This window comes from Apteryx mantelli, chromosome Z (assembly GCF_036417845.1).
Source record: "Apteryx mantelli isolate bAptMan1 chromosome Z, bAptMan1.hap1, whole genome shotgun sequence".
Taxonomy (NCBI): domain Eukaryota; kingdom Metazoa; phylum Chordata; class Aves; order Apterygiformes; family Apterygidae; genus Apteryx; species Apteryx mantelli.
The window spans coordinates 59,203,733-59,216,430 of record NC_090020.1 but is presented as its reverse complement, the minus strand read 5'-3'; the positions used below and the strand labels follow the sequence as shown (position 1 = coordinate 59,216,430).

Below are 12,698 nucleotides of genomic sequence, written 5' to 3'. Positions count from 1 at the left end.
CCATGCATGTCTGTGTATTATACACATAAAATTATAGTGAATATTAACAAACCCAATTAATAATAAAAAAATCTACCTGCATACCTTTGATTCACATCTCACTTCTCTGCCACTGTTACTTCAGATGCGTATTACAGCATTGCCGAGCGACAAGAGGCCACAAGAGACAAGCCCCTCCGAGGCACAGGGACGCATGTGGCTCCGTGGCCTGAGATCAGGGACACGCGGGGGCCGCGGGGACCGAGGCGGTTTCCGGCCTCGCAGGAGGCGAGCTTAGGCAGCGGCTTCATGGGAGGGGGGTTCTCGGGTGCCCGAAACCCTGCTGCTCCCTGGGGTGTCGCCAGTCCCGCTCCCTCCCGCAGGGTCCCGCCGCGGCCCTCCGGCAGCGCCGGGCGCCGCTTGCCTGTAGGTGGCATCCCGCGGCCGCGCAGAGGCGCGCAGAGGCGCGCCGGGCAGCGAGGCCGGGCCGGCCCGGAGGCGCCCCGCTCGCCCGGCGCCTGGGCCTTCGTCCGCTCCGGGACGGCCCCTCCGGGCCGGGAGGGCGCGAGCGGCAGCGGCTGCCCCGGCCGCCCGCCGCCCGCAGGGCTCTGCCGCCGCCCGCAGGGCTCGCTCCGCCGGGCCCGCTGGGACGCAGCCCTCGGCGCCCGGCGCGTGGCGGTGGTTTAAGGCACTGCCCAGATCTGCCGGGCGGCGCCAGCCCCTCGAGGGCGCCGAGGCCCCCGGCCCGGCCGCGGCCCCCGGGGCTGGTGCTCCGAAAGGGCCCCGGTGCCACCCGCCTGCGAAACACCCTCCGCTGAACGTGGGGCAGATTTTAGTAGGTCACAGGCAGATCCAACTCTTCTGGCTTGGTGTTGTTGCTACGGCTGTTCCTCCTATAAATTTTTAAACTCCGCCATTCTTCCTATTTTGAAGGTTTTTTGGTTTTTTTTTTTAAGATGATTTTAAACATCCAGGAACGTCGGCAAAACACGATCGCAAGTACTAGGAGAAGAGCAAGACTAAAAGGAACAAAAAGAGAATAAAAAGGAAAAGCATTAACTCTTCTTAAAGAGAAAAAAAATCTGACAGGAAAAGTTCGCTTTCTTCCTGCCTTTTAGTAATTTGCCCTAGGACCTCAAAACTAATTCAAAATTTAAAGTCATTTTACTTCCTATTATTTAGTAAATCTCGAGTGACGTTATCAGTCTTTCTATGGGGAAAAAATATTCCTCAATACTTAATTACTGGGTTTGAAGTTTCTTTTTTCTTCTTCTTTTTTGCGCTTTTGTAACTTTTGGTGGTATTCTCCTGCAGGCGTCTTAGTAGTGAATAAAATGTAAATAGGATTATTTGGAAATAGTGGAAAGGCTTATGTTGTAAATCCATGAAACTGGGTTTGAACAGGATGGCTTGAAGCTTTGGATTAGGACAGTATATTGGAAATGCATTTCAATAAAGTGGTGTGTTTCAGTTGTTTGCGAAGTAAGAGTTGTTTGAGAAGTAAGCACGCTAGACATCAGTCCACTCTGCTCACGATGATTTTTATAGGAGCAAGACATACTTTTCTACTGCTCCGGTTCAAAACGCATTCCAATTATGGGGTTATTCCATCAAAACTAGGACCAGTGTGAACTTTCAAGGCTTTTTTTTTAATAACACAGTGATTCCAATTATGTCCAAGATAATTTTCTCCACTCGAGCAGTCCGCTAAGTGTGCGAGACCACGAATAAAGGGCATCTCTGGTCTTCTGTTATCCTCGAATGTATCACCTGAAATTGGGAACACTGGGACCTAATTAGGAAGCAGTCTTTTGTGTCGCTTTCTTTATGTTGTCACTCCTCCGCTCAAAGCAGAATTGGCATTTTAAAGGACGGTGGATTGTTTTCCTTTGCATAAGAAAGAGATAAAACTAATTCTCTGTTAGTGTTTCCCATAATGGAAGGAGCCGCTTCTCTCCCATTAAAAACAACAGCCTCACAAATAAACTATGAGATTAGTGGTGTGCTTTGGAGACAGTTATTTGAGAGCTTGCAGGGCTGACATGTAGAAATATTTGATTTCATTCTTAAATGAATTAAAATCCGGCGGGGAAATGAAGGAAGGGGAGAGATCTTTCTAAACCACCCTGCAGACAGAAGTCTTCATCTGAAGTTTATTAGCTCATCACCATCCCTCCACGGACTAATTTTTTGGGGAAAAACTTTCTTTTAGGGGGCTTCGAGACATGCCTCGTCAAACGCTCCTTGTCGCCAAGCCACGGCGCCCCTTTGCTCCCCAGAGCCCAGCTCCCGGCCCCCACAGCACCGCTGCTCCCGCTTCGCCCCCGCCTCCCTGCCCGCTTCCAGGCCGCCCCCCGAGCAAAGTCCCGGCGCAGGAAGCCGCGGCGAGAGACGCCGCTGCTGCCGCCGCTGCCGCTGCCAGTGCTGCTGCTGCCGCTGCCCGCGGGAAGCGGGAGGCCCGCGGCCCCGCGGCCCGGGGGCAGCTCGGGGGCGGGCAGCTCCCCGGCACCCTTCAGCCGCTCCTGGGAAGGTGCTTCAGCACTTTGGGGCTGACTTACACTTTCTTTAGGCGGGGGAGGGGTCTTTATTTCCCCCGTTTTCCACTGAAAGCGCCCCGGGCACGCTGCGGCCCAGCACAGCCCCTCGCGGCCGGGGCGAGGGCGGGGGCCGAGCCGGGCCGGGCGGAGCGGAGCGGAGCGGGGCGGGCGCTGCGCGGCGGGGCGCGGTGCCTCGGACCGCCGCGCTCTGACGCGCGGAGCCATGCGCTGACCCCCTCCGCTGCAAGGCGGGGGGGAAGGCCGCCCTCCCCGGGACTCGGCCCCAGCCTCCTCACCGCCTTTCCTGCGGCCCGGCGAGCCGCCCCCTCGTCCCTCCCCGCCAGCCCCCGCCCTCCTCTGCCCTCTCCTCCTCCCAGGACTAGGCGCGCTCCCTCCTGCGCTGCATCCATTAATGTCCGGGGGCTGAGGTGAGGAGAAAGAAGGCGGAAAGCGGCTGCCAGGCGCGGCAGCGCAACCCCCGGCCCCCTCCCCCCGAAACCCAGGCCCAAAACAAAAACCACAGACCAAAAAAAACAGAGGGGGGAGGGGGGAAAGGAGAGAGACTGAGAGAGAGAGAAATCCAACAAGCAGGAAAAAATACCCCGAAACAAAACCAAAACCAGCCGCCGCCTCCGAGCGGGCGGCGAGAGCGCTCTCGCGGCGCGGCGGCGGCGGCGGCGGCGGCGGCGGCGCTGGGGGCCGGCGCGGCTCGGGGCGGCCCGCCTGCCCGCAGCGGCGGCGGCAGCGGCGGGGCGGCCCTGCGCGGAGCGGCGCTGCGCGGAGCGGCGCGGGAGCCTGGCGGCGGAGGGCGGCGCGCCCGCCCGCCCGCCGCGCCGCGCCGGCCGCCGCCGATGCGCTGCCCCGCCGCGCCATGACCCTGAGCGCGGAGATGTCCGAGGCGTCGGCGCTGGCTGAGGAGACCGACATCGATGTGGTGGGCGAGGAGGACGACGAGGAGGACGACGAGGAGCCGCAGCCCCGCCGCCGCCGCCGCCGTTCCTACGCCGAGGACGAGGAAGAGGAGGAGGAGGAAGACGAGGAGGATGTGGGCGACCTCCACGACGACGCGCTGCTGCCGCGCTCGCCCGTGCGCGGCGGCGGCGGCGGGGCGGGCGGCGGGGACGGGCCCGGCGGCTCGCGGCCCCCCTCGCGGGACGGCCCGCAGAAGGCGGCGGCGGCGGCGGCGGCGGGCGGCGGCGGCGGCGGCGGGGCGGGCGGCGGCGGCGGCGGGTCAGCGGGCGGCGGCGGCGGCAAGAACAGCCTGGTGAAGCCGCCGTACTCCTACATCGCCCTCATCACCATGGCCATCCTGCAGAGCCCCAAGAAGCGGCTGACGCTGAGCGAGATCTGCGAGTTCATCAGCGGGCGCTTCCCCTACTACCGGGAGAAGTTCCCCGCCTGGCAGAACAGCATCCGCCACAACCTCTCCCTCAACGACTGCTTCGTCAAGATCCCCCGCGAGCCCGGCAACCCGGGCAAGGGCAACTACTGGACGCTGGACCCCGAGTCCGCCGACATGTTCGACAACGGGAGCTTCCTGCGCCGCCGAAAGCGCTTCAAGCGGCAGCAGCTGCCGGCGCCCGAGCTGCTGCTGCGCGCCGTGGACCCCGCCGCCTTCCTGCCGCAGCCGCCGCCGCAGCCGCCGCAGCAGCCGCCCTGCGCTTACGGACCCTACGGCTGCGGGTACGGCCTCCAGCTCCAGCCCTACCACCCCCACTCCGCCCTCTTCGCCTTCCACCACCCCTCCCCGCCGGCCCGCCAGCCCCTTGCCGCCGCCACCGGCAGCGCCCCCGGCGCGGCGCTGCCCCCCGCCGCCGCCGCCGCCGCGCCGTCGGGCCCCTTGCTGCCGCCGGCGGAGCTGGCACGGACGCCCTTCGGCTACGCGCACCCGCTGGGCCCCGCGCTGGCCGCCTCGCTGCACGCCGCCAAGCCCGGCCCCGGCGCGGCGCTGGCCCGCTCGCCCTTCTCCATCGAGAGCATCATCGGCGCGGCCGCCGGCCCCGGCTCCGGCCACGGCCCCGGCCACGGCGCGGGCGGCAGCTGCGCGGCGCAGTCGGTCGCGGCGCCGGGACTGGCCCGCGCGCTGGGCAGCGCCGGCGGCCGCCTGCCCCCCGCCGGCGGGCTGCCCGCCGCCCCCGGCCTGGCGGCCCGGATCTCTAACTGTTAAGGGTTTCGGAGTCTGTCCGAAGGTAGGATCTGGGGTCTCTCCTTTCTCCGCCTCTCGGAGCCCGGCAGACGCCGTGCGCAGCGGAGCCGTGCGCTTCGGGGCGGCGGGGGCTGCGCGGTGGGGCCGGGGCGTCCTGCGCGGCCGCCGGGCCGCCGGACCTGTATTTATGCAAAGCCGGGTCTATATGCTGCACGGGCGGACGGTCTTGCTATCGGAAAGTTACTCCTTATTTCCTAAAAGAAAAAAAAAAAAAGAATAACATCTCTAAACCGTTAAAGTTCAGAGATTCTCAGGTCTAGGAACTTCTAAACAGTAATGTACAGGAAAGAAAAAAGGCTTGAGAGAGGACAGCGAAGCAATACTTTTTCATTTTAGTACACTTGTCTCATGTACTTATATTAAAAAAAAGAAAAGATTAACATGTTTACACTGAAGAAATTCAAGATTATCATTTCTTATTTTAACCTGTGTTTTGTATTATAATAGACACGGAGTTTTTATTTTGTACTTTATGCGTATTCTTTACAAGGAATATTGTTAAAAATTACTGGCAAGTATTATTGTACCATTTTAATGTAAAATTTTTACACATTTTCAAAAATAAAATTTTTAATTTTCAAAAAAACCCCAAACAAACAGTAAAAAAAAAAAAGGAGTCCAGCCAAACTATTGGCTTTGGACTCTTCCGTCCATAATACTTCTCCCTTCGTTGGGACATTGATACTTTTTTCTTCAGGATTAATAGAACAACAGCCGAAGTATTTTACAGCTCAAAATTTATTATGACCGAATTCGACCGTGAAAAAGAAAATCAGAATATGGTCTTTGCAGTCAAACCATTGTTAGCCCTAGCAGATAGTGAAAAACAAAAAATGAAACACCAAGCACAAAAAAGGGAGTAAATAGAAGTAGGTCTCTCTTGAGGGAGCAAAACCTGCCGTGTAAAGCATCAATCAGGGCATTGATTAAAAAGCCAGTTTTAGACTATTTTTATCCTTCTGGGTGAGTTCTAATTCACAACCGCATCACAGTTTGGTTTCCAAGAGGCCCAAAAGAAATAATAATAAGTGGCACGTACAGATCTTCAGAGAGATTTGTCCTAGCCTCTTACATCTATATGACAATAATACGGACATATGTTTCTACTTTTCAATACATATAATATAAAATATGCGTTGGAATATCCTTGTGTGATCAACTGATTAAATGCACAAGCAATTGAAGTAAGGATATATCACTGTACGAAACAAACCGTATAAGCAACTATTTTCATTTCGGACTGACATTTTAACACGTATGCGATTGATAGATACGTATTTTATAGGTTAAAATTCTTTTTTAACCAAAAAAATCGGTCTCAGATATTCGGAGCTTGCACGTGAAAAGGGAATCATACATTTTAAGAGTAGGCATGTGGTTGCTTGTTGTGAACTAGGAACACTCTTATTTCAAACCAGGAAGATACTTTACAAATATGACTGTATTTAAAACATAATTTGGTAGATTGGGGGATAAATTATGTGGATTTCCTTGAAAAGGGAGGAATGTCTTTTACCATTCTTTGGGGTGGGGAGGGAAAGATTGTGTGGTTATATGTTTTTACATACCGAAATGCTTTGCTTCCTTAGTTTTAAGCATTCTCGTGGCTAGAAAAGTGATGATTTCTGTTTTGTTTGTAGCAATGCAGGGTTAAAATAATGGTTTTCAATAAGCGGAATGACTGGACGTAGGATCTCTGCTGGACTCTAATTGTAGCGTGCATCCGGAGGGCCGCTCGGGGTGTCCCGAGCCCCTTCGAGGGCAAGTACAGTCCCGTTTAGCGTTTAGGAGAGGGAGCGCAACCCAGAGGCCCCACATAGGTGCCCTTTGGGGAGAATCCACCACATTTCGCGAGGAACGATTGCCTGCGTGTCCCAGGCCCGGGCCGGGCCCGCGCCGCCGCCGAGCCCGGCTTTAGGCGCCCCTCGGAGGGACGCTAAAACGAGCCGGGCAAAGGCTGGGGAGGGACAACGCACCTCTGCCCGCGAGCGCGGCGGCTGCGGGCTCCCCAAACGCCGGATGCTACCTACTTGTAGTTGGTGTGTTTTCTGGCTGCTCAAGCAGTGGTTTGGGGTGAGAGGCCATGCGAATCCTTGTGCTGTCCCCACGCAATAGGAAGAGCAGGTTGAGGCTACCCATTATTTGTTTCTTTTGGCTTCCTCACAAGAAGCCCTTGGGAGCGAAGCGATGTCCTGTACGCCTACGTGGGCCCGTCACGGCCGGTGGCGGGTGTCCGTGCATGCCTGTTATCTCCCCTCGGGTTTCTTAAGAAGCGAACCTTGTTTAAAGGTATGTGGCAATGAAATTGCTAGGCCACTTGCTCCTTCCGTATTTCATGTCGGCAGTCTGCATCTTGTGGGGACAGGGCCTTCATTTGGGACTTAACAGACAAGCTAACCGCCCGCCAGCAGCAGGCACTGGAATACGTGTTGTGTTTTTATTTGCAAAGTGCTGAGGGGAAGAGACCGGGAAAGGAGGCCGTGGCGGCGGGGGAGGGACCCTTTGCTGGTTTTCTCCAAGTCCGGCCCCAGCGCTCGGCGGGCCCCGAGCTCCGCGCCGCTGCGCGGTGCAGCGCGGCCGCGGCGGGGCGCCCCCCGGAGCAGGTGCCGCCACAAAAGGCGCCGGCCCAGCGGGCCCCCGCACGTCCGCGCAGCTCCCCCCCCACGTCCCACGGCCCCACGGCCCCGCAGCTCCACGGCCCTTGGCGTCGCTGGCCGCTGCGGCCCATTCTCATGCAAATGCACGCGATGCCCCCCTCGCTTTGCAGGCGGACAGAAGGGATGTGCAGTCCTCGCAGGATCGGAGCCCAGCTGAACAATTCCTCCGGAATAGGCTGGGCCCTAATAAACAAACTGGTGGGACAAACATGATGGTGTCGCCTCCTCCTCCTCCTCCTCCTCCTCCCAGCTACAAAGTGTGGATTCATTAACCCGTCTCCTTTTCTCATCAAATCCCCGTAGGGCTGAGAGACGAATTACTGGAGCTGAATTGGGAGGGGATGGCTCTATATGGGGGCTAATGTTTCAATCAGTTCCTCCAGAAGGACCACACAAAAAGAAACTTCTTAGTTTATGGTGCTATTATGCAGAGTTTTAATCTAGGGATAGATTTAGCCAAATGTTATCTATTGGGAATTTAATGAAGCCCTTATGTATTCAATCGCTTTTTATGCCACACACAGTGTCTCTATCCAGAGACGTTTCCTTCCACATATTGCTTTGTTTCTGTTGGATGGTTTATATACTTTTAATCATTTTTTAAAATTATTTCTTCTCAACCCTCTTGTATAACATTGCTCTCGAGCAGAACTGTGTTAGGTCCCTTCCCACATCCCCATAAAAGCAATTTCCCCTTCCCACCCTCGTTTCAAAGCTGATGAGTTTGCACGTCTGCACGGTGCGCGCTCCCCGCCTCGTGCCGGCGAGGCCGCGCCGCCTCTGCCGGTAGCGGCGTGAGCTCCGGGCGGGCAGCGCGACCCGGCCGCGGGGCCCCGCGGCCGCGGCTTCCCGGCCCTAAAGCTGGCCTCCCCCCAGACCTTCCCCCAGCGCCGCTGATGTGGGCCATGCGTCATTGCCCGGTCGTTTTTCTGAGGTAGCGAGAGGGTACTCCGGGCCGCCGGGTCTCCCCAGGTCCTCCAGGCTGCCTGCACGCACCCGGGGCCAGGGGTCGCGGGCCCGGGCTCACCTGCCCTCGCCTGCTCCTCGCAGCTCTCGGGGCCGGGGAGCGCACGCCGCCCTCGCCGAGACCGAGGCCTGTGCGGGGGAGCTGTTGGAAAGTGGGTCTGCTTTAACGGCCCTTGGACCGGAGACTCCGCTCTGTATGTAATACTTTCCTCCGTTAGTTACAGTAAGTACTTCATTAGGCTCTGATAAATCGTATTTGACAGGAATAATGGAAATTGTGATCATGGCCAAATGCTCCTTGCACTGCAACTTGCTAACCAAAGCAGATCCGTTTTCCAGCTTCTTCCCAGCGGCTCCTCTCTCCCTTGCTCGCGAAGCTGCAGCCGCTGCTGTCGCCGTGCGGAGCCGGGCCGCCCGCGGGGCGCGACGAGGTGCCCGCGCCCCGCAGCCGCGCAGCGCCCAGCGGGTGCGTGTCCGCCCCGGACCCGCGCAGCGCCCAGCAGGTGCGTGTCCGCGCCGCGCCCGCTGTCCCGGCACCACCCCTCCCCTCTCGCCGCATGACCCCCAGCAGCAGTCGCAGGTGACTTTGGCGCTTCCTCGCCTTTCCCCTCACCCTTTCGCCTCCACAGCCCCACCGCGAGTGCCGCGCCCCACAGCCGCGGTGTGTTCTCCGCTTGCTCCGTTCTGCTGCACGGAGTAGCACAATCGAGATATGTAGATATAACATAATATATTATAGATATTTCCATATGTGTATGTATGCATGTGTCCTAAATGGCACTCCCGATGGTAAATCTTTTCGGATCTACGCTGCCACAACGAGCTCGCCTGTTGTTTTTCTGCACAGAGTGTGTGCCAGTGCTTGGGGGAGGCGGAGACCTGCGGGCGAGCCCCAGGTCTGTAAATCGCTTGTTTCTCTTGTTCTCCTGCAGAAGAGCGCCGGGCCACGCCGCCGGGCCCCTCCGGGAGCAGCGCCGGGGTGCCGGCTCCGCCGCCCAGCCGGGCCCCCCCTCCTCGTGGCTCATCCCGGCTCGGCTCGGCTCGGCTCGGCTCGGCTCGCCGCAGAGGATCGGGGCTGACCCCCAAAAGAAGCAGCAAAGGCCGGAGGGGGGGAGGCGCGCAGCCCCCGCCTGCGCGCAGGGAAGCCCGCGGCAGGACTCCCGCCCCCTCCGGGCGCTGCGCGGCGGCGCGGCGGGGCAGAGCCTCCGCGGCCGCGGCGGTGCTCCGCGCCGGACCCGCGCCCGGACGAGCTGGAAGCGGGCCGGCACCCCAGGGCGGCCCTCAGGAGGCAGCGGCGGAGCCAGCGGCAGGCGTGCCCCGGCCGCTGCTCCCCAAACGCAGGGCTCCCGCCCGGCGACCTGCCGTGCTGGGCCGTGCCGGGCTGTGCCGGGTTGTGCCGGGTTGTGCCGTGCCGAGCAGTGCCGTGCCGTGCCGGGCTGTGCCGGGCCATGCCGTGCCGTGCCGGGCCGGGCCGTGCCGTGCCGGACCGCGGCGGCTCGGGGCAAGGTGCTGCGGGCGCTCCTTGCCGTCCGCACCTGGAAGGGAAGAAAGGCGCGTTCCGGTTACGCCCCGGAGGGCCGGGAAAACAGAACGAGTTCTGGATTGGACTTCACGGAAGACTTTTCTTTTCTTTTCTTTTCTTTTCTTTTCTTTTCTTTTCTTTTCTTTTCTTTTTTTTTACATGCAGTGTCTAGCTAATTTCAAAAATGATATCACTGAACTGAATTCAGAAGGACAGTATTTTTATCAGAATAATTAAACTTGCCCTTTCTACAAAACACAAGAGACCTGTTAAATTGATTCAAAGTTTCCCTTGCGCTGATGGAGCAAAACGGCATGCAGAAGTCTGTGGGGCCCTATATTTAGATGATAAATTATACAATTTACTTTGGAAGCAAAAGGATAAATAGAGATATCATTTGTTGCATTAATTTGTCGTCTGAGACTGGGAAAGCCTTGTACACGGTTAATCCGAAGGTATTTCTCCTCCCCATCCCCTCCCGGCCTCCAGGAACGCATCTGCGTACATTGAAACGCGTGTGTGTGCTCAGGCGTTTCTGTCGCAGAGGCAGCGCAGTTAGAGACCTCGCTAGGTGCCGTAGCCACCTCGGCGAAAGTCCGCTCTTGGGAAGGTGCCTCCTGCGGTACCGGGGATGCGGATCTTCCTGCTGCGCTCTCCCTCCGTCTGCTTCTCTGCTTTCACTACAGGAGGGTACGTGTACACCTGTATATACTAGACACACACACAATCAAGATAAATGAGGTGTCTTCCTGAGGTTTTCTCTTCTGAAAATAAACACTGTCACGTCTGCTTATTCAGCTAGCATCAGACGAAACTGATAGTTTTCTAATATACGTGTATATAGTGAAATTCCACTTGCCGGCTGCAGGAATAGAGGCGGGGGGGGGGGGCGGGAAGAGAGAGGAAAGGCAGTCTCTTCGGATCAGTAGTTCACGTTTAAAGGAACAGCTGGTGAAAAAAAAATGTCCAGCGCAAAGCGAGGGAGGCTAGGAATGGCAGGTGACTGACTTGCTCCGGTAGCGGACGAGGTTGGAAGACATGGACCGTGGAAAATTATTCATAATATAAATTCCAGCTTGCCTCTGATTTTACCAGCTCCCGCCTGGGACAGGTCGGTGGGTACCGTCAGACTCCCTCGCCTTCCTGGAAGTCCTTAACGTCTCTTTCCCCCCGTGGACGGACGCCGCCGGCGGGGAAGCGCACACGAGTGGGTGCGCCCGGCGCCAGCGGGCCCGGCAAAACCGGCCGCAGGCCGCCTCCCCTCGGCCTGCTCTGCAGCACGAGCAGCCGAAGGGCGGCCCTCCTCTGGAAATCAGGCTCTTTAGCCCGCTTGCAACGCGAGTCCCCTCGCGATGGCTCTTCCCCAGGCTTTTAGGCAAGTGTCTGTCGGTGCCTCCAACACGTGTTGCGGGGAGCCCCGGTGCCCCACTCGGCCTCCAGCCACTTCGCGCACCCACGCAGGAGGCAGACGCCGGGGCCGGAGCGGGCTGCCTGGCAAACGGCGCGGATCCGTCTGCTTTCAGACCGACTCCTTCCCTCTCCAGCCTCCCGCCCGCCCAAAGGAGGCCCGCAGCAACTCGCTAACGAGCGGGCCGCCAAGCCCAGCCCTCCCGCGAGCGCCTGTGACCCGGCCCGGAGCCGCCGCGCCGGGTAGTGCGGGCAGCCCAGACGGCCCGGAGCGCGGCGGGGGCCCGCCGGCCCCGGCACAGCAGCCCCGGCCCCTCCGTGCCTCCTCCCGACCCGCGGTGCGCGGCCGCGCCGGCCCCAGCCGCGCTCAGCACCTGCCCGGCCGCCGGGACAGCGGACCTCAGCTGCCGTCGAGGGAGCCGTCCGCGTTCATAACCCGCCCGAGCGCAGCCCCGCGGCAGAGGCCGGGGCTGCCCCTTCTCTACTCCCTCGGCACGGAGGGCGCAGAGCGACCCCCGAGGGGCTCGGCCGGGGTGCGGGGGGGGCTCGGCTTCCTGGGGCAACCCGTGGCCACAGACGGCGGGTGAGCGTGCCGCGACCGCGGGGGCTGCGCGGCCCTTCCGCACCCGCAAGGGGCGTTTGAAGGCACCGCGCGGCGCGGGGGGCAGGCAGGCCGATCCCGGCGCTATAAATCCCTCGGCAATGGAGTTCTGCACCTTTGATTTGAAAAGTTGGATTCCTTGAGTGGAAACAGTTGACAGGAACCTGAAAGGATTAGCTGCATTCCACACAGGACCATTTTTACTGGTAACATTTTGAAACGATTGATCCCTTCCAGACCATAAACAATGTCTAGAAAAATGATCTAACTAGACTTCCATTGTTTCCTTTTGTCTGCGAATCCCCTTTCGCCAGCAGATAGATTAGGGGCTTTGACAGGGTGGGTCTTATGCCCCCCTCTACTGAAGTATTGAATTTGAAATCGTTAACAACTTTGTTTGTAAATCCAACGAGCTAGAGAGTGCGCAAGCGGGGGAACGAGGGGGTAAAGGGAGAAGGGAGCAGGCGAGCGAGCGGGGAGAGAAGCGGGGCTTCAATAGCCGAAACGAGAGCTCGTGGCCTTTCCCTCTGCCATGCGCTGCTCCTGCGGCTTTTGTGCTGACCTGATGCAGGAGGAGAGAGGAGAGAGGAGGGGAAACGCCGCCGGCGGGGACACTCCTCGGCCGTCCCGCCGCTTCGTCCGCAACGGGGCGGCGAGGGGGGCCCACGCGCGCCCCGATCCCACTCGCGGGCGGGGGGGGAGGGCCACGGCGGAGAGCTGAGCCTGAGCCCGGAGAGACCCGCGATGTGCCCGCGGCCCCTGCGCCCCGTCCTCCCCGTTCAGTGCGGAGGCAGGTGACACTGGGGGGGGGGGGGAGGGGGCG

The 12,698-nt window shown here is 59.3% G+C and overlaps 1 protein-coding gene across 1 annotated transcript; it reads left to right on the top strand.

Moving 5' to 3' along the window:
* Positions 1 to 3,387: 3,387 nt before the first annotated feature.
* Positions 3,388 to 10,018, top strand: FOXD1 (forkhead box D1). The gene is made up of 2 exons (XM_067315804.1): positions 3,388 to 4,705; positions 9,278 to 10,018. Exon 1 carries the CDS (start codon positions 3,388 to 3,390, stop codon positions 4,681 to 4,683), a length of 1,296 nt encoding a protein of 431 aa, XP_067171905.1. The 3' UTR covers positions 4,684 to 4,705; positions 9,278 to 10,018.
* Positions 10,019 to 12,698: the final 2,680 nt, after the last annotated feature.

Excerpts from the sequence above, each read along its gene's own strand:
- FOXD1 (XM_067315804.1), top strand. The coding sequence starts at position 3,388 with ATGACCCTGAGCGCGGAGATGTCCGAGGCGTCGGCGCTGGCTGAGGAG.